At 46.6% G+C, this 20,993-nt stretch overlaps 1 protein-coding gene across 1 annotated transcript in view; it reads left to right on the top strand.

The window, feature by feature from the left end:
* LOC141201639 (uncharacterized) overlaps nucleotides 1–16,952 on the top strand; it is a 34,560-nt gene extending 17,608 nt beyond the window's left edge. Inside the window, exons 2-6 of the mRNA XM_073663660.1 lie at nucleotides 10,362–10,541; nucleotides 10,625–10,748; nucleotides 10,833–10,930; nucleotides 11,129–11,219; nucleotides 14,323–16,952. Of these exons, the coding sequence (XP_073519761.1) occupies nucleotides 10,518–10,541; nucleotides 10,625–10,748; nucleotides 10,833–10,930; nucleotides 11,129–11,219; nucleotides 14,323–15,431 (1,446 nt within the window). The 5' untranslated portion in view covers nucleotides 10,362–10,517 and the 3' untranslated portion in view covers nucleotides 15,432–16,952. The remainder of the gene's footprint in view (nucleotides 1–10,361; nucleotides 10,542–10,624; nucleotides 10,749–10,832; nucleotides 10,931–11,128; nucleotides 11,220–14,322) is intronic.
* Nucleotides 16,953–20,993: the final 4,041 nt, after the last annotated feature.

The raw sequence follows: 20,993 nt of genomic DNA, 5'->3' as shown, positions 1-20,993 counted from the left end.
ACTCAATGGCTCTTATAGAATTTTTTTTTTTTTTAAGCAGTCCAAAAACAAAAGTAAACGTTTCGGTCGATCTGACCGTCATCAGTAACTGTTGGAAATAGCACAAAGAACAAAACAATAAATAAAAGCATAATAATAAAATAAAAAAGCATATACAAATGGATCATAGCGAAATAACATGATAATATCTCTTGTTTAACCTGAACAATAAACATGCTGTCAAACAGTGTATAATATTTCGTCAAACCCCATTAATGCGGATACATCATAGTGACGCGCCCCCTGGGCCTGTGTTGTGGATGCACGTGTGCGGGATTACCCGGAGCCGGATCGCTGGGGGTTGTAGTCTCCATGTGGCGGTGACCCGGTCCGTGCCCAGGGTGGTCAAACCAGTGGCAATCTTATTAGTATGATAATTGTCCGACTACGCCACCCGTGGATTGCTGTCAGTGGGGACCGCCGCTGCAAGGCAGACCGCTGAGGCCGGTGTTATGTGTGCAGCTAAGAATGGGATGACTCCCCACGGGAGGAGTACAGCCTCAGGGCAGTTAGTGTGGATGATGGGAGTGATGGTGCACGAGCGCAGCAGGAATAACTCAGAGTCCGTGCAGTGCAGTTTAGGGTCTTTACTGGTGTTATAAAGCAGACCCTCCCGGGAGTACTGGTTAGCAGTAGGGGCCTGGTCAGTCTGTGAGCAAGCAGGATCTCCCCTGGCCAGGTGGAGTTGTAGGCCTCCCCGTCTATCTCCACTCTTTCCTGGCTACCTTGCTGTATGCGGGTAGAAGTAGCCCACGTCCCTGAGTATACCGTGTGGTGCTCACCCGTATGGCCGGTGACTTGGGGCCTCCTGTTAGCCTCCGCTCCACGATGGCGGTGCTGGTCCCTTGCTTGTAACCGTGCCTCCGGGTTTCTATGGCCAGAGGACCTAAAATCCCCTGCCGGTTGGATTCTGCTGCTGGACCTGGATGTCCCCACAGCCTCGGACTCCGTGTCCGGTCTTAGTGTCTTCAGCCAGGGCGAGCTATCTGGCTTCCAGCCCCTGGCACTCACTCCTGCTCCAACAGAGCTCCTAGTTCTCACTTTCCCTCTCCAGGCTCTGACTCCCAGACTCTGACTCTCCTAATCCCGCCCCAGACCCAGTTTATAAGGGCAGATTCCTCCCCTCCCAGGTCTGGGCGGGCGGTGTTGCATGCTTAGGGCTCCTGACCAGAGAAACCTCCCACTTGCTCTCAGACATAATATTTCTATTACTGTGGCAACCAGACCCCTGGGGTGCCACATTCCCCCCTAGTAAATTTTAGTACTCCGGGACTAAACACATTTTTAAAGAAACATAAATGCAGGGTATAACAATAATACAACAACATATTTACAAGCAGCTTTAGTCTTTAGAGGTCACGGCGTGTCCGTAACCGGGTGTCCATATCACCCGAGGTGAAACTTTAAGCGAAGTAGGGGACCTGTCCAAAGAAAACCCCTTGCGTTGGCCTTGGGCGTGGCTGCAAGGCTGAAGCTAGCTACTTTGGGCCGCAAGGAGGCCACGCCAGACAGGTTTTCTCTTCCGCGGCCGTCTTCTCAAGAGGCACAATGTGCAACTATCTACAAAACTGTTCCGGTTATCCAGCGTCCATAACCTGTTAGTCCAAAGAACCCTGCAGGGTAACTGAGAAACATAATTAATAACAGGCAACAACAAAAACCATCAACATTTCTCAATAAACAGGTAAATTTACAGTGCTTTACTTTATATTCTCCAGCGAGCGGGCATCTGACCTCTAGTGACTCTAGTGGACCTACGGAGCTCACTAACTGGTTCTGCACACTCTTTGGCTCACTAGGGGTACGGCAGGCTCACCACTAGCAGAGGGTTGATCCTCCTGGACTGCTGGTGTGGACTCCTCTGCCTCCTGGGCCGGCTGCTCTTCCAGCTCTACCTGGTCTTCTGTAGGCACTTGAGGGGCTGGCTGGAGAAAGGTGAGGACGGGCACCACGATAGCGTTGTTTACTTGTGTCCAGGATCGGGGAAAGTCTCCGAGTACGGTGCTGATCATTTCCTCCTTTTCCTCTACGGGTTGAGGGTCTTCCTGATCTTCATCAGTGCTTTGCAACTTCTCGGGGCACTTTTTCAGGTGGTCTCTGGAGACAGTGGCTGTGGTCTCTCCTCCATCCCTGCTGATGACGTACACCTTTGGATTATTGTGGCTTGAGGGCAGTACGGTGTACGGGTCCTTTTCCCACTGGTCGTCCAACTTATGGAGCCGCCTTTTTCTTTTCAAGACCTACTCTCCAGGTACCAGGGGAACAGCGGGAGCATGTTGGTTATAAGTCCTCTCCTGCCTTTCTCTTGATTGACAGAGACTTCGCTCGACGCTCTCCTGTACTTTCCGGTACTGCTGCTGCCGTTCTGTATCCCAGTCTGCCTCTGGCGAGGTGTCCTCTGGTGTCAGGACTCCCATATCCAGGTCAACAGGCAGCTTACCAGGTCTTGCTCGCATTAGGTAAGCCGGGGTACAGTTGGTGGAACCTACCGGGATGTGGTTATACAGGTCCACCAGATCGGGCAGTTTCTCAGGCCACAGACTGCGTTCTTCCAGGGGCAATGTTTTTAGCAGATCTATCACCACCTGGTTCATCTTCTCGCAGAGTCCATTGGTTTGTGGGTGATAGGGCGTTGTTCTTATCTTCCGGCAGCCGTACAGGTTGCAGAACTCCTGGAAGACCTCCGCTTCGAAGGCTGGTCCTTGATCTGTCAACACCTGTTCCGGATACCCGTGCGGACGGCAGAAGTGCAGCTGGAAGGCTCTGGCTGCTGTCTGAGCCGTTAAGTCTTTGACAGGGACCACCACCAGGAACCGGGAGTAGTGATCCACGATGGTTAGGGCGTAGACATACCCGCTTCTGCTTGGGGCCAGTTTAACATGGTCCAGAGCGACCAGTTCCAGCAGCTGCCTGGTGATGATGGACTGCAGGGGAGTCCTCTGGCTGGCACGGTACCTTCTCCTTAGATTGCACGGGCCACAGTCGCTACACCATCTCTCAATGGCTCCTCTCATGCCTACCCAGTAGAACCGTTCACGCAGCAGGAATTCCAGCTTCTTCCATCCGAAGTGCCCTGCTCCATCGTGGTAGGCCTCCAGCACCATAGCTGCGTCCCGTCTCGGTACCACAACCTACCAGATCAGTTCATGTGCCCGGGAATTGACCATTCTGCTGCACAACTTCTCCTTGTAGAGAAATGGTCTACTTTTCTCTTTCCATAGTTGTTTGGTCTCCTCCCGAGCATCTGGGTCAGCATCTCCTTCACCAGACGGACTGCGGGGTCACTGTCTTGCGTCTCCGCCCAGTTGTAGTGGGGTAAGGGGTTGAACATAGCAGATCGCTGGCCCCTCACACGGTGGGAATACTGGGTAATCCCATGACGGTGGAATGCAGGGAGTTCGACCTCTTCCAGTTCTTCTGGATCTTCCCCTCCGTCCAGTAGGTTTGGCATTCTGGACAGGGCGTCCGCGTTGGTATTGGAGCGTCCTGCCCGGTATTTGATCGTGAATTCATAGTTGGACAGGCGGGCCATCCATCTCTGCTCCAGGGCACCCAGTCTTGCAGTGTCCAGGTGTATCAACGGGTTGTTGTCCGTGTACACGGTGAACCTGGAAGAGGCAAGGTAATGCTTGAAACGTTTGGTTACTGCCCACACTACTGCCAGGAACTCTAGCTTGAATGAGCTGTAATTCTCAGGGTTTCTTTCTGTGGGTCGCAGTTTTTGGCTGGCGTAAGCAATTACCCGTTCTCTCCCCTGCTGGATCTGGGACAGTACGGCTCCTAGCCCGATGTTGTTTGCGTCCGTGTGGAGGATAAAGGGCTGGCTGTAATCAGGGTACGCCAGGATTTCATCCCCCGTGAGGGCCATCTTCAGCTGGCGGAAGGACTCCTCTTCCAGCTTTTCCCATTTGAAGGGTGGCTTCTGGTTTTTGGCCTTCCTGGACTGGCCTATCAGGAGGTCCTGCATAGGAGCTGCCTTCTTGGTAAAACCAGGAATGAATCTTAGGTAGTAGCCTACCAACCGGAGGAACTGCCGCACTTCCTTTATGCTGGATGGTCTTGGCCAGTCCTTAATCACGGTGATCTTGTCAGGGTCGGGAGCCACTCCGTCAGCACTCACCACGTGTCCCAGGTACTGTACCTTCGGCTTCAGTAGATGACACTTTGAGGGTTTTATCTTTAGGCCATAGTTTGCCAGGGCTTCAAACACTTCCGCCAGGTGTTCCAGATGGTCCTCATAGGTCTTGGAATAGACGATGACATCGTCCAGGTATAATAGGACCGTCTTGAAGTTCCGGTGTCCCAGACAGCATTCCATCAACCGTTGGAAGGTTCCTGGTGCGTTGCAGAGCCCGAACGGCATACAGTTAAATTCGCTGAGACCCATCGGGGTGGTGAATGCGGTCTTCTCCCGGTCCGCCTCTGCTACAGGAACCTGCCAGTACCCGCTAGTGAGATCCAAAGTAGAGAAGAAGTTAGCAGATTTTAATGCAGCTAAGGACTCTTCTATCCTTGGTAACGGGTACGCATCTTTGTGTGTGATACGGTTGACCTTCCTGTAGTCTACACACATTCTCATGGTGTTGTCTTTCTTTTTCACTAGGACTAGTGGAGCTGCCCAGGGGCTACAGCTGTCCCTAATTACCCCTGCCTCCTTCATGTCTTTTAGCATCCCCTTGGCATGTTGATACTGTGCAGGAGGTACGGGTCGGTATCTCTCCTTTATGGGAGGATGGTCTCCCGTGGGAATGTCATGTTCTACCCCCTTTACTCGCCCGAAGTCTAGCGGGTGTTTACTAAACACTCTTTCGTACTCTTGAACCACCCGATAGACTCCCTGTTTTTGGTGTGAGGGAGTGGAGTCAGTACCCAAATGCAGTTGCTGACACCAGTCCTTCATTGGTTTCTTAGAGCCGTTACCTTCCTCTGGTTGAGATGGAGGCAAGGGTTCCACGGCCTGTACAGAGTTCTGGTTGATGGTGAACAATTTGGCTAGCGTGGCATACCGGGCCAGGTGTACTTCTCTCTCCCCGATATTTACGATGCGGACTGGTACCCTCCCATGGCGTACATCGACTACCCCCCGTGCGGTCAAAATGGTGGGCCTACTGTCTGAGTAGACGGGTTCTACCATTGCTTGGTAGTCTCTACCTCTTAGACCAATAGCTGCCCAGCACCAAATCATCATCTCACTTTTCGGGGGCATGGCAATAGGGAACGGGTCACACATTCTTACGCTACCAATCTCACCACCAGATAGTTCCACCTGTTGCCGTTTCATCAGTGCCCGGATCTCTTTTTGGAGGACACGCTGCTGGCTGGAACTGGCGTTCTTGGCAACCTGTTGCAAAATAAGAATCACCTCTGCAAGACAGTTTTCAATTACATTAGTACCTAGGGTTATTTTTGGGTGACTCTCGCGACGGTCAATATCCGCAATGATCAGTCCTTGTGCCGGCAGTTCAACTTTACCGACCTTGATGGTCACCTCCTTAAATCCTATCTGTGGCACGGGCTGACCATTGCTGGCGATAATGCTTAGGTCGTCATCTGGGTAGCGGGTTATGTCCGAGTCATTCCAGTACCGCTTGAAGAGCACGTACGGGATGGTGGTGACCTGTGACCCAGTGTCCAGTAGGGCACTCATAGGAATGCCGTGCAGTGCCACAGGCAAGACCGGACGTCCCCCTACATATTTATTACGCCAGCTCGATGGGCCCTTTGATCTTATGCCTGGGGGTTGTGCCCGTTTAAATGACAGTACCTTGCCATATGTCCGGGTTGATTGCAGCGGCGGCAGATGGGTTGTCCGTCCTCGTTGTATCTGTCACTGGGTCTTCCTCTGGCCGGTGGGATCTTCCTCTGTCGGTGCCACGGGACGTCCTCCGGTCCAGATGCCAGCTGGATCTTTCCTGGAGCAGAAACCTGCAAAGACTGCACAGTTCTGGTTAGCGCGGCAACGCTTTTAGTAAGCTTTTGGACCTGATGGTGCAGGTCTGTAGCTGGGTTACTGTTCAAAGCCTGCGCATCAGCTCCCACAGGCCCTGCAGACAAGGGCGCCGCGTCCTGGTGATAAGTGATAGCAGGGCGCCTGTGGGTCACAGCGCCACCTGGTGCCAGTTCTCAGAGCACCCGGATGGCTCTGTCCTTGAACTGTGCAAAGTCCAGGTCAGGGTCCTGTAAGGCCATTGCCCTTTACTGGGTTCGGTGGGCATTGCACAGTAGACCCTCAATAAATTGCTCGGTCAACAGCTTGTCTTCATTCCCCACACTGTCAGGGTCCGCCTGCTTAATGGCTCTCAGGCCCTCTTGTAGGTTTAGAGCATAGTCTCTTATACTTTCGTGTGTCCGCTGTTTGCACCCGTAAAATCTGATTGATTTTTATCTCGGCTGAGATTCGGGTATCAAATGTGTCTTTCAGCCGGGCTAGTATTTCTCTGACAGGCCTCTTCTTCCTAGGTGACCAGGACTTTACCTCCCTTTGGGCTGCCCCGATTAACTGGGCCACCAGGATGCTCACTTTTTGCTCTTCCGTGAGGGGGTATACCTGGAAGAGGCTATCCAGTCTCTCCCTAAAGTCACTTAGGGTATGTGACTCCCCTGAGTACTGGGGTAGCCAGGTCGCCCCCGGGATATAGGGCATGGTGAATGGCATGACCGCAGCAGCGGTTGCGCTGGCGGCCGGTGTGGCAGTGGAGCTCCCCTCGGTATCCGACATCCTCCTTCCCCCCTAGTAGACCGTGGCCTACCTTGCGATGTTCTTCTTCCGTAGGCCGCGGCTCCGCAGTCGATCGTCGGGGTCGAGGACCTTGCGTCGCGCTCCTGTGACGTCAGCGTCGCTCTCCCTCCCTTCCAGGACCTTGCGCAGCGTCAAGACGTAAGGCGGGGCTTCAGTTCTCGCGCGCTTTCGATGTCCACGCCCCTCTTCTTCCCGCGCGGCGTCCTGAAGATGGCGTCCGATGGCAGGAATCCGACTGCAGATGGCTGGAAAACAGCTGCGGATGGCGGGAACCAACCGACGATGGCGAGGAACGGCTTCGGATGGCGGGAAGACGGCTGCAGATGGCGGGAAGCTTCTCTCAGGTAAGTACAAAAGTCTTTTTCAGGCACGCAATACCCGTTGGGGCGGGTTGGTTTGAATCCTGCCAACTACGCCAAAAGTTGACGCGCCCCCTGGGCCTGTGTTGTGGATGCACGTGTGCGGGAGTACCCAGAGCCGGATCGCTGGGGGTTGTAGTCTCCGTGTGGCGGTGACCCAGTCCGTGCCCAGGGTGGTCAAACCAGTGGCAATCGTATTAGTATGATAATTGTCCGACTACGCCACCCGTGGATTGCGGTCAGTGGGGACCGCCGCTGCAAGGCAGACCGCTGAGGCCGGTGTTATGTGTGCAGCTAAGAATGGGATGACTCCCCACGGGAGGAGTACAGCCTCAGGGCAGTTAGTGTGGATGATGGGAGTGATGGTGCACGAGCGCAGTAGGAATAACTCAGAGTCCGTGCAGTGCAGTTCAGGGTTTTTACTGGTGTTATAAAGCCGACCCTCCCGGGAGTACTGGTTAGCAGTAGGGGCCTGGTCAGTCTGTGAGCAAGCAGGATCTCCCCTGGCCAGGTGGAGTTGTAGGGCTACCTTGCTGTATGCGGGTAGAAGTAGCCCACGTCCCTGAGTATACCGTGTGGTGCTCACCCGTATGGCCGGTGACTTGGGGCCTCCTGTTAGCCTCCGCTCCACGATGGCGGTGCTGGTCCCTTGCTTGTGACCGTGCCTCCGGGTTTTTATGGCCAGAGGACCTAAAATCCCCTGCCGGTTGGATTCTGCTGCTGGACCTGGATGTCCCCACAGCCTCGGACTCCGTGTCCGGTCTTAGTGTCTTCAGCCAGGGCGAGCTATCTGGCTTCCTGCCCCTGGCACTCACTCCTGCTCCTACAGAGCTCCTAGTTCTCACTTTTCCTCTCCAGGCTCTGACTCCCAGACTCTGACTCTCCTAATCCCGCCCCAGACCCAGTTTATAAGGGCAGATTCCTCCCCTCCCAGGTCTGGGCGGGCGGTGTTGCATGCTTAGGGCTCCTGACCAGAGAAACCTCCCACTTGCTCTCAGACATAATATTTATATTACTGTGGCAACCAGACCCCTGGGGTGCCACAATAGTATAGAGCAAGTATATATACAAATTGAAGAGAGGTGACATCTACTAGACTGCTGGATGGTATTCAAAAGTAGGAATTCAAAAGTGTGAAGATATGGTGACACTGGTTGTTTGGGTCTGCAGAAAAGAGCAGAGAGTGGCAGACTCAGAGTTAACAGCTGAGAGGGACTGTGGAGGCAGAGATAAACAGAATAGAGCTTGACGTAGCATACCTGTGACCCCTAGTTCCTGGTTATAAAGTGGTGCTGCATTTAGTGGCTTAGAGTAAAGCGGTGTCTACCTCTAGTTCCTGGTGCTGTGCGCATTTTCAGGGTCAGGATGGTATCTAAAGGCGGGGGGCGGGAATAGTGAGAGCAGCTGTCCAATCGCCGCCAATTCCGCAGGGCTGTGTAGTGTGAACTCCGGAAGTGTACGTGTGACGTCACCGGAAGTGACGCTCTGCTCCCAGGAAGCTCTGCTTTCCACAGGCCGGTGTAAATGCATTCCAGTGAGCCGGAAGTTTGAGTGCCAGGGAGAGAGAACGTGCGTTCCACCAGTATAGAGCATAAGACCCCATGGGCATGAGCCAAAGCCTTTGATGGAGTAAAGAAGGATCCAGTACCGGGGACAAGAGTGTACCAGAGAGGAATAATCTGCAATAAAGGAGACAATATACGAGTAGGATATGGAGATCAAAACTTGTATATTATTGACCTATTCAAATTGAAGACCACATTTCCAAACGTAAGATACATTTCAACAAAAGGTCACGTAAGATCCCTGGGTGACAAGTTTCTCTATACCAATTGTTCAATGAGAACCAAACTCCAAACATAAAAAAAACCTTATATAAAGGCCAGTAGGTCATAGTCCCTATTAAGGCCTTTCGGCGAAGGGCACCACGGTGGGCACCAATGTGGCCCCCCATATGCAAATAGCTACATGTCAGCCTTCGAGAGTCAGGTGGTCTACTCTAATACACTTTTTCAAGAACATTCCATTCTCTGGAAACGTTTCATAGACGACATCTTTTGCATATGGTGGGGGTCCCTTGGAATCCTTAGAGGTTTTTCTCCACACTGAACTCCACATGGCCAGATTTGAGCTTCACCATGACATATGATTCAAGCCATGTTAGTTTCCTTGATACCATGGTGTTCAAGGATACACAGGGTCACCTAACAACTGACCTCTATTCCAAGCCTACTGATCGCAATGGCCTATTACACTTTTCTAGCAATCATCTAAGGTCAATGAAGAAATCTATACCTACATCACAATTTCAGAGGGTCAAACGGATTGTGTCCAGTGAAACTATCTGCAATCAGATGTTACAAGAAATGACGACCGAATTCACTGAATGAGGCTATCCACCTAGCTTCTTGCATCCCCAGGCGTCGAATTCCAGAACTCATCGTCCAAACACTAAGGACAGAATCCCCTTTGTTCACATGTTCCACCCCTTCGCCTACATCTTACATAAAACCATTAGGAAACACAGGAACATCTTACAAACTGGCTATCCCACGATCCCTGCGTTCCAACAACCATTCCTACCGTGTTTTAAGAGAGCAACCAATATTAGAGACTCTCTGGTACATGCCGATTTGGGCACAACGCACCAAGGTCCTAAACAACGGTTCTTGCAGAATCCCAAATGGGCATATTCCAATGTCGTCAATGCAACAATGTCCTCAGGGGTAGCATTGTTCACCACCCACAAACTGGCAAGCTATACAACATCAAGGGGTACTTTACATGTGACAGGTCATATGTGGTATATCTTATTAAATGCCCATGCAGCCGAATCTATGTGGGGGAGACGACACAGCCCATAAGGGATAGGATTTCAAAGCACAAGTCCACAATTCGGTGCAAAAACATAATGTTACCCATTCCCCAACACTTTATCACGGCAGGACATAGTATTTCTCAAGTCAAATACCAGGTATTGGAAAAAATTTTGACACCACGTCGGGGGGGCGACCGAGTGAGCCTTCTCAAACGTGTAGAAACCTACTGGATTCATGAACTACAGTCCTTAGAGCCTCTTCCGGCTTACTGGAGAGGTGAGAGATTCTGATGACATCACATTACATCATTCTTATCTATGGGAATAACAGATGGACAGAACTGGAGAGGTGAGGACTCTGGAAATGTCTGTAGTTAGATTTATTAATGTGTCTGTCCATAACCAGGATTACACAGTAGTGAAGAAGACCTCTAGTGAGCGCTGTCAGGACCCTGTGTCTGAGGGATGTGGAAGACCCCTGAGCCGAATCACGGGGCCTCCACCTCACCCCGTGATACATGAGGACATCAATGACCAGAAGATCCTAGAACTCACCTACAAGATGATTGAACTGCTGACTGGAGAGGTGACACTGCTGGGAATGCTGGGACATTATACAGTAACGCTATGAAGGGATCGGGAGCATGATGGTATCATTGTATGTGTCAGGTTCCTATAAGGTGTCAGGATGTCGCTGTCTATTTCTCCATGGAGGAGTGGGAGTATTTTGAAGGACGCAAAGATCTGTACAAGGACATCATGATGGAGGTTCCACAGCCCCTCACATCACCAGGTAATAGACAGGACTAAATACACACGGCCTATAATTATCTGTATGTAAAGAATGAATTTCAGTCCCTGTATGTGTTTCCTCCAGATCAATCCAGTAAGAGGACAACAACAGAGAGATGTCCCCGTCCTCTTCTTCCACAGGGCTGTAAACAAGAAGATCCCAATGTTCCTCAGGATCATCAGGTAGATGGAGAGAAGGTGTCATGAGATCTCCCCTATGATGTGTAGACAGCTGAAAAGGTCTTGTGCTCAGTCTTGTTTTATCCACCAGTATTATATGTTTTATACTTGTGTAATGAGGACGGTGGAGATGGCAGGATTAGAGCTGATCATAGAGGTGACATCTCAATCTGTCTGTGACTTTTACAATATTTGTTTCAGGGTGAAGATCTGACCCATAATAATACTACAGAGACATATGTGAGGGGTGATGAGCGGTGTAAAGAGGAGATTCCTATATATGACTACCCAGGTGAGTAGGAACCACTGAATACAGAGAAGTCACAGATTCTTCTGTCACCGGCTGTGGCTACTTTATCGGTGGTGTAGTCCGGCCGTATCACAATCGTGTGATCACCATTTTGCCTCTAGATCACAACATTCTCCTGTCTGAAAATGTTCAAATTACTTTGGGAAATTGTGAAAGCCCTTTTCTATAGAACTTACAACCTGGAGGATCCACCAACTCCCTGGGATTAGATGATGTTGTCCGTTACCTGCCCAGGTCTGTAAACTACAAAGCTAAATGACAGCGTACGTAGAATGTGCTGACAAGTGAGAAAATCACTTGAAGAAATATATTATGGGTCTGTAAGAGAAAGCGGAGGGTAATGATGGTGTTGGCTTCCTAGATCCCTGATATCTTATTGGCTGAATCTACCTTCTCTCCCTTCTGTGCTGCTGGATGTGCTCATATGGTCCCTACAAGACCAGGTCCAGTCTTTCTGGCCAAACTTCACTTTTATGATCGACAACATTAAATGTGCAGTGAGGGCGAAGTGTGAATTTCTGTACAATAACAGCGGAGTTTCCCTTCATCTTGACTGTTCAATTTCTTTTAAAACCGACTAACTTCAAACAGGATTGTGATAAACTATACAGAAAACATTACTCCTGTGCCATGATATATCTGTAAGCTGTGCGTGGCTGATGGCTGTAATATACATTTATTCACGCCTGCAGGAGATGTGTTGGCTCCAGCCCTGGTTTCATGGATTCACTCCACGTCATAAATTCCATTGTTTTCAATCCTAAGGAATTCAGATTACTGCACAATCTCTCCTGAAATGGGGGCGCTAATACTTTCTCTTTTCTTCTGGTCAGGACTCATAGTAGCTCCAATGGTCCACCATAAATGAGTGTGACTCCGGTTTAGTGTTGGATTTCTCCCTTCATACATACGTTGTTGTTGGGGATGTTACATGTTTATATATTCTTTCTTTTTTTTACAAATTCCCTCTCTATGATAGTTTCATTGTGGTGGGATCGGCCTGCCTCACTTATGTGACTCTGTAACTCCCTGGTAGTCTTTCAAAAAGATCTCCATTACCTCTTCCAAATGCCTGAGGTCTAAATTTAAGACACCTCAGCTCTTTTGTATTGTAAAAAGGTTCACTTTAAATGTCTAATATTTCTTCTTGAAACTCATCTGACAGAAAATATTGGTTCTTATCATAGTTTAGATTCCCAAGAGCCACCGAGCCCCATACTCCAATTACCCCAGAGAGGTTTCACCACTAGTTACTCACTACTTACTGATGGAGGCTGTTGAGTTTGATCATTTCAGTAGATGTGTTATTGTCTATAGTCACAGTTTTGACTACAGTAGTTGGTTCCCAAAATACTCTGATTTAACCCCTTCCTGCTGCCAGTTTTCTGTTCCTAATCAGGGCCCATTTTTCAAATCTGACGTGTGTCACTTTATGTGATGATAACTTTGGAATTCTTCACAAAGGATAATAGGAAACAAATGGACCTTACAAATTATTTTCCAACTTCTCTTGAATCTGACAATCCCCTATATACAGTTGTACACTGCTGTCTGGGCACATCGTAGGATAAGAAGGGAAGGAGCGACATTTAGCTATTAGGAATGCAGATTTTTCTGGAATAGTTCGCAGACACAATATATTGGGGGCACTGGTCATGGTCACCTGGAAGCTCAAAAGATGGCTACCACGAACAGGCTTGTCTTATCTACCCCGTTTACAGATTTCACAAATTACTCTGCTCATCACCCTTTAACCCCTCTACATAGATCTGGACTTACACAGAGACCCCTAGGCTTGGGCCACGGTGTTATCTGCTGTTCTGTGGAGTGATATGGGGAGAAGAATAGTCAGGTAGCCGGGTCAGAACCAGGAGGGCAGAGAAAATACAAAATCAGAAGACACAAGAGTAGTCAGTAAACGGGCCGGGGTCACAACCGAAACAAATACACAAGCCGGGAGCTGAGCACAGAGGACTGAACCAGAGGAGAACAAGGCTGTATCTGGCAGCTTCTGGCAATATGCTTCCAGCTTTAGTAGGGTGCGGTGCTCTCCAAATGGCTGAAGCAGGGAGATTACTCCAGCTGGACAGCACACACAACCATACTGCCAGACTGGATGGTACTACTGGTCCCAGCAACCCTAATCTTAGTGGCTGCGCAGAGCCTGTGTCTCGCAGAACTTCTGGTTCTGACGTCTCCTCCATCACCAGCGCCGCCTGCAGAATGAATAAGGCGGCGCCTGGTGACGGAAGCAGATGTCACACAAGTCGAAGCAGGAGGAGAAGTAGACGTCCCAGACAAGATGGGACACACCTTTTGCAGAAGCCCTAATATGACAAAATGGCAGAAAACCAGAGCAGTAGAAATCCTCATAAAGTGAGTCCATTTTGGAAATTATAACCCTCAGTGAATTAATCAATAGAAGAAGTTACTATTTTGACTCCACAGTCACTTTCCAGAAATTACCACGCAATGGACGTTGGAGAGTGAAAATTGCAAATGGGCTAGTTTATTACCCAACACATAGTGCCCAGATTGTGCTCCAGGAGACACACACCGTAAATTAAGTGGATTCTTCTCACTATAGTAATGTCAAATACATGGATGCTAAATGTGATTTAGGCACATCAACTACTGCAAAGCTCAGAAGTGAGGGGGAGATCTGACTTTGGGAGAGCGGATATTGCTGGATTGGTTTATGGAAGCCATGTTGCTTTTCAAGAGCCTTTAAGCCACTAATAATGTGGAAACCTCTGTTTTTCCATTGACAGATGAGGGATCTGTGTGGGGACTTGTTTTTTGTGGGATGAGTAGAAGTTTTTATTGGTATTATTTTCGCCTACATAACATCATTTGGTGGCTTTTTGTTCCATATTTGGGAGGCAGAATGAAAAAACAGTTGAACACCACGCTCTACTGGTTCATCCTATGAGGTTTTCTATAAGACAGTCATTGTCCTGATGAATAAGTGAATTTTTTTTTATATAGCTTGCCTTTTTTACGGACCGTTTAAGTAGAAATCTTCAAAAATATAAAATTCAAGGATTTTTTATTAAAAAATAATAATTGGTTTTCTTCTTGGCAGATGACTGTACCAGGAGATCAGAGGGACAGCTGACACCTTCAATTTTCAAATCAGATAATTTTCAGATCCTACAGGATACAATTGAAATGAATGTCATTACTCCAGATTTACCATCATCCCTTCACAGCAAAGATCTGTCATCTGATCCTTTGAAATTGGTCCTGTCTTCTGATTCATTACTGACTACTAAGGAAAATCAAAGTCACAAAATAAGCATTAAAAAACAAACTGCTTCTAATGCAAAGAAGCCATTTTCACGTTCAGAATATAGAAATAGTTTTCCTCTCAAAAAGTCTTTTCTTAAACATCAAAAAATTCACACAGCAAAGAATAGATTTTCATGTTCCAAGTGTGAGAAATGTTTTAATCAGAAATCAGATCTTGTTAGGCACCAGAGAACTCACACAGGAGAGAAGCCATTTTCCTGTTCAGAATGTGGGAAATGTTTTACAGAGAAATCAAATCTTATCGCACATCAGAGAACTCACACAGGAGAGAAGCCATTTTCCTGTTCAGAATGTGGAAAATGTTTTAACCAGAAATCATATCTTAATATACATCAGAGAACTCACACAGGGGAGAAGCCTTTTCCATGTTCAGAATGTGGGAAATCTTTTACAAAGAAATCAACTCTTATCAACCATCAGAGAACTCACACAGGAGAAAAGCCATTTTCCTGTTCAGAATGTGAGAAATGTTTTACAGAGAAATCATCTCTTATCAAACATCACAAAACTCACACAGGGGAGAAGCATTTTTCATGTTCAGAATGTGGGAAATATTTTGCACAGAAATCAACTCTTATCAGACATCAGATAACTCACACAGGGGAGAAGCTTTTTTCATGTTCAGAATGTGGGAAATATTTTACAGAGAAATCAACTCTTATCAGACATCAGAGAACTCACACAGGGGAGAAGCCTACTTCATGTTCAGAATGTGGGAAATGTTTTAACCAGAAATCGGATCTTGATAAGCACCAGAGAACTCACAAAGGGGAGAAGCCTTTTTCATGTTCAAAATGTGGGAAATGTTATAACCAGAAAGTGCATCTTGATAACCACTGCAGAATCCCCACAGGGGAGAAGGTGGCAACTACACCCAACTAGTCTCTGTACAGACTAGAACGGCCCTAGCTGCACAACTAAAAATGCCACCACACACCTAACTAACTAATAAGCCGTTGAGGAGTTTCTCATACCTCCTGAGGAACCAGAGGGGAGGCTGCAACACACTGTCAACAAGGGGAAAGGAAAGTATGAAGTAAAATATGAAAACCCTGAATGAGAAACAAAAACACATATAGGGCAAAGAAGGCAAGCTAAGGAAAACCAAAAATAAAAAGAACAAGTATAATCTCCCAGGAACCTAACATTGTTAGAATGAAAAGGTACTGGGAGGGAAAGCAAACTAACCGGGAGGATAGTTTCACCTTTGTGGTGAAACGTATAAAATTCATCCTCACCAACTGTATATGTAAAACCTGTCCATTTATAATGACCACGGACAAGATAAAGATTCCCAACTCACATCAGGATTACAAGATCCCAGGTATTTTCAGCTGCATCACAATGAACTTAATTATATGTAACAAATGTCCAACTGGGGGTCTGTATGTAGGGGAGACAAGGCAAAAACTTAAAACAAGGATGAATTCTCATCGCCACACAATAAAAGAATAGATCTACTTGTGTCCACACATATTTACGGCCACAACTGCTTCTCCCTCTCCCATACTGATAGTTCTGCTTCACGTCACTTGTCTTATCTATTGCATTATTCCTGTGCCCTGTTGTGTATAAATATGTGACTCTTCAGATTTTGTGTTATACTATGTCTGATGAAGAGACCTGAGTAGTCTCTAAAGCTTACTGACTAATGGCTAACTGAAAACATGGTATCAACCACTGAAGACTCTCAAATTTTAATATTTTTCTCCAAACAGCAATTTTAAGATCTCTCCACAGGTGTTCAATGGGATTTAGATCCGGATTCATTGCTGGTCAGAACTCTCCAGCACTTTGTTTCCATCTATTTTCTGGGTCATTGTCATGCTGGAAGCCCCCCAGCTTTCTGACACTAGGCACAACATTATGCCCCAAAATCCTTTGCTAATCTTCAGATTTCATGATTCCTTGCACACAAAGTACCTGAACAGAGGCAGCAAAACAACCCCATAACATCTTTGAAGCTCCACCATATTTGACTTGATATGTTATAAATTTATTGATTATGCTGCGCACCTTGGACAGGAACATCCAGATCTCTAAAGATGGACTTATAATCTTGAAATTATTGATATTCTTCAACAATTTTGGTTCTTGAGTCCTCAGACATTTCTCTTCTCCTTTTTCTGTTTTCTCCATGCTTAGTGTGCCACACATATGCACACAATGCAAAGATTGAATCCATTTCTCCCATTTTTATCTGGTTTTAGTTGTGATTTTCATATTGCCCACACCTGTTACTTGCCACAATTGCGTTTGAACAAGCTTCACATGCTTGAAACAAAGTTGTTTACCCACAATTTTGGCAAGGTGTCAACAATTTTGTCCGACCTATTTTTTGTGAAATTATGTTCAATTTGCCTTTTTTTTCTCTGTTTTCTTGTGTTGTTCCAATACATGCCAAGGAAATAAATGTGTATAACAAAACATGTAATTGCAATAATTTTCTGGGAGCATTACTTCATTTTCTGGAACAATTCCAACAGTTTTGACCATGACTTGTTTTTGTTGCCTTTTTAATTTGTTGCAGCATATTATCCTCTTCATGTTCAGCTATATTAGGAGGCTTGTAGCAAAGTCCAATTAGCAGCTTTCCATTATTGCCATTTCCATGTACATTACCCATACTGATTTTACATCAGGGATGTAAAGCTCAAAACATGCAGAGGGCCAAAATGAAAAATTGTCGTGTACCAACCAGTATACAGTATAATGGGCCCAACATAGTCCTCCATACAGAATAATGGGCCCCACATAGTCCTCCATACAGTATGATTAGCCCCACATAACTTTCCATACAGTACAATGAGCTCCACATAGCTTTCCATACCGTATAATGGGCCCCACAAAATCCTTCATGCAGAATAATGGCCCCACATAGGTGTAGTGGTTCTGGTGTCGTGGGTCAAATATAATCACCAAAAGTTGGACATGTGTGCTGTACATTGTTGAAGCTGCCCCCCATGTCGTCATTGAGCTTGAGGTCTTAAATTGGTTTTAATGAAAATACCCACCCCTCTACCTATTTTTCTTTCCTATCCGTTTGAATGCAGTGTAACCCTCTATGTTTGTCACCCAGTCATGGCTTTCATCCAGCCAGGTTTCTGTAATGCCCACCACATCGTAATCTGTGGCTGACCTAAGAGTCTGTGATTCATTCATTTTGTTTTCAAGACTTCTTGCATTTGCCTGCAGACATTTAATACTATTAGCACATTTATTACTGCTACTCGCCTTCTTACTTTCCTTGAATGTCTCACTCTCTCTGTCTACTCTACCTCCTTATTTGCATAGCTACCCTCCCTTCCCCCAAATACTAATTTGAAAGCTCCTCCATTCATCTGACCATTTTTTCCCCCAGCACATCTGCATTCTCCCCATTGAGGTGCAGCCTGTCCCTATCGTAGAGCCTGTAGCCGACAGAGAAGTCAGCCCAGTTCTCCATGAACCCAAACCCTTTCTTCTTGAGAATTATCTTCTTACGTTCCCGCTGACTTTCTAGTGACGTAGTGGAATCAGCAGTATTTCTGAAAACACCACCTGTACTTCAGCTTCTCTCCTAATTCCCTGTAATCATTTTTAAAGACCTTTCACCTCCCTATAACTTTGTCATTGGTACCAATGTGTACATGACTGCTTTGTTTTCCCCAGCCCCAGCCTATAATCTGTCTATCTGATCGCATGAAGATCCCCATTAGGGGCACACAAAATGTGTGTGTTCTCGTCTTAGTTGTCTGATTGATGGGCTGTGGTCGGGGTTTCACCGCACATCACAGCCCAGCATCAACCGCGCACTTTCCCTCTCTGCTTTAGTTGGGAAAGAGCAATAAAAAAAATGAATGAGTGACATCTCATCTGCGATTTTTTTTTTTTTTTCTCAGCTGAAATCGGGCTGAGAACAAATTCGCAGCATTTCGCGATTTGCCATGTATCTCAGACGAGACTCGCCAATGCAAGTCAATCAAGTCAATGAGTGTGTGAAAAAAATCGCACAGCACTCGGAGCATGCGAGTGCCCTCCGATTTTCACGCACCCGTCTATTTAAAAGCCAGCAATTCATCAGCCGCATACAGTTACAATACATCGGTACCTGACAATTTAGAATAGAAAGAATAGCCATACACATAGAATAGATAGAAAGGTGTCAGTCATGTATATAATTAGTACAGTGACAGTGTTGGTTACTGTACTTGTCATTTATTGTTAAATTAAAGTATTTATTTAAAAAAAATTGGTGTGGGGTCCCCCGTAATTTTATAGTCTAGCAGAGGTTAAGCAGACGGCTGGGGCAGATTTTTGAAGCCCGGGAAGGGGGTAATACCCACGGAGCTTCCCAGGCTACTAATATCAGCCCTCCAGCTGAATACTTAGCCTTTACAGGCTATTAAAATGGGGGACCCCCCCTATTTTAACAGCTAGCAAAGGCTATGCAGACAGATGGGGACTAATACTAATAGCCTAGGAAGGGGCCATGAATATTGGCCCCCTCCGAGGCTAGAAACAGCAGCCCTCAGCCACCCCAGAAGTGGCGCATCCATAGGATGCACCAATTTTGGCACTTAGCCTCCGCTCTGCCCACTGCCCTGTAGGGGTGGCAGTGGGGTAATAGGGCTGGGGTTGATGTCAGCTTATAAGGCCAGCTGACCTCAAGCCCAGCTTAGTAATGGAGAGGCGTCTATAAGACGCCCCCATTACTAACACCATAGTGAAAGTGATATGTGAAATAACTACAAGAGCACCATGAATAAAATATTTTATTTGAAATAAACACAGAGACCTTTTATTGTTCTAAATTAAACCCTACTTACCATAACACCCATTCCAGATGAAGCCAATGTCCCCTGTAATGAAAGTTAACTAATAAAGCAACCTCATCCTTACCTAACTAGAAACACTAGCGATCTTAGGCCACGGCCCCACTATCAGTATTTGGTCAGTATTCGGTCAGTATTTTTTTCTCAGGAGTGGGAGCCAAAACCAGGTGAGGAACAATCAGAGAAAAGGTATAATAGAAACGAGTCACCAATTCTGCATTTATCCCCTATTCCTGAGAAAAAATACTGACCAAATACTGATAATGGGATCTGGGCCTTAGAATAAAAAACTGCATTGTATTGACATCAAGGGTATAGATTTGAGTAACTAACTCAAAACCAAGGAGGAATAAAGTGCAGATTTTTGGGGGCACATGATACAATATATACAGTTGAAATCAGAAGTTTGCATACACTATATAAAAAGACACATCTGCATGTTTTTCTCAATATCTGACATGAAATCAGAATAAACCTTTCCCGTTTTAGGTCAATTAGGATTATACCATCATATTTTATTTTTGCCAAATGCCAGAATAATGAGAGAGAGAGAATGTTTTAAGGCATTTTTATTACTTACTGAAAAGTCAAAAGCTTACATACATTTCAATAGTATTTGGTACCATTGCCCTTAAACTGAATGACTTGGGTCAAACGTTTGGTATATCCTTCCACAAGCTTCTCACAATAGTTGGTCTGAATTTGGGCCCATTCCTCCTAACAAAACTGGTGTAACTGATCCAGGTTTGTAGGTCGCCTTGCTCGCACCTGCCTTTTCAGCTTTGCCCATAAATTTTCAATAGGATTGAAATCAGGGCTTTGTGATGGCCACTCCAAAAATTGAATTTGTTATCCTTAAACCACTTTATTTTGGCAGTATGCTTCGGGTCATTGTCCATTTGGAAGACCCATTTCCACCTAAGCTTTAACTTCTTGGCTGATGTCTTGAGATGTTGCTTCAGTATTGCCACATAATCTTCTTTTCTCGTGATACCATCTATTTTGTGAAGTGCACCAGTCCCTACTGCAGCAAAACAACCCCACAAAATTATTCTGCCCCCCCCCCATATGTTTCACAGTTGGGATGGTGTTCTTAGGCTTCCAAGCTTTTCCCTTTTTCCTCCCAACGTAACAATAGTCATTATGACCAAAAAGTTGAATTTTAGTTTCATCAGACCACAGGACATATCTCCAAAAATTAAGGTCTGTGTTCCTGTGTGCATTTGCAAACAGTAATCTGGCTTTTTTATGTTTCTTTTGGAGTAATGGCTTCTTCCTGGCAGCGTGGCCTTTCAACTCATGTTGATACAGCACTCGTTTCACTGTGGATATTGACACAATCTTACCAGCTTCCGCCATCATCTTCACAAGGTCTTTTGCTTTGGTCCTTGGGTTGATATGTACATGTCGGACCAAAGCTTGTTCATCTCTGGGACACAGAACCCGTCTCCTTTCTGAGTGGTATGATGGCTGGACATTCCCATCTTGTTTGTACTTGCGTATATTTGTTTGTACAGATGAATGAGGCACCTTCAGGTATCTTGAAATTGTACCCAAAGATGAGCCAGACGTGTGCAAGTCCACAATTCTCTTTCTGATATCTTGGCTGATTTCTTTCCCATGATTCTGC

The sequence above is a fragment of the Phyllobates terribilis genome, unplaced genomic scaffold, assembly GCF_046119375.1.
Source record: "Phyllobates terribilis strain yellow unplaced genomic scaffold, ASM4611937v1 Scaffold_120__1_contigs__length_5212024, whole genome shotgun sequence".
NCBI classification, from domain to species: Eukaryota; Metazoa; Chordata; class Amphibia; order Anura; family Dendrobatidae; genus Phyllobates; species Phyllobates terribilis.
This window is presented reverse-complemented; position numbering and strand designations above follow the sequence as displayed.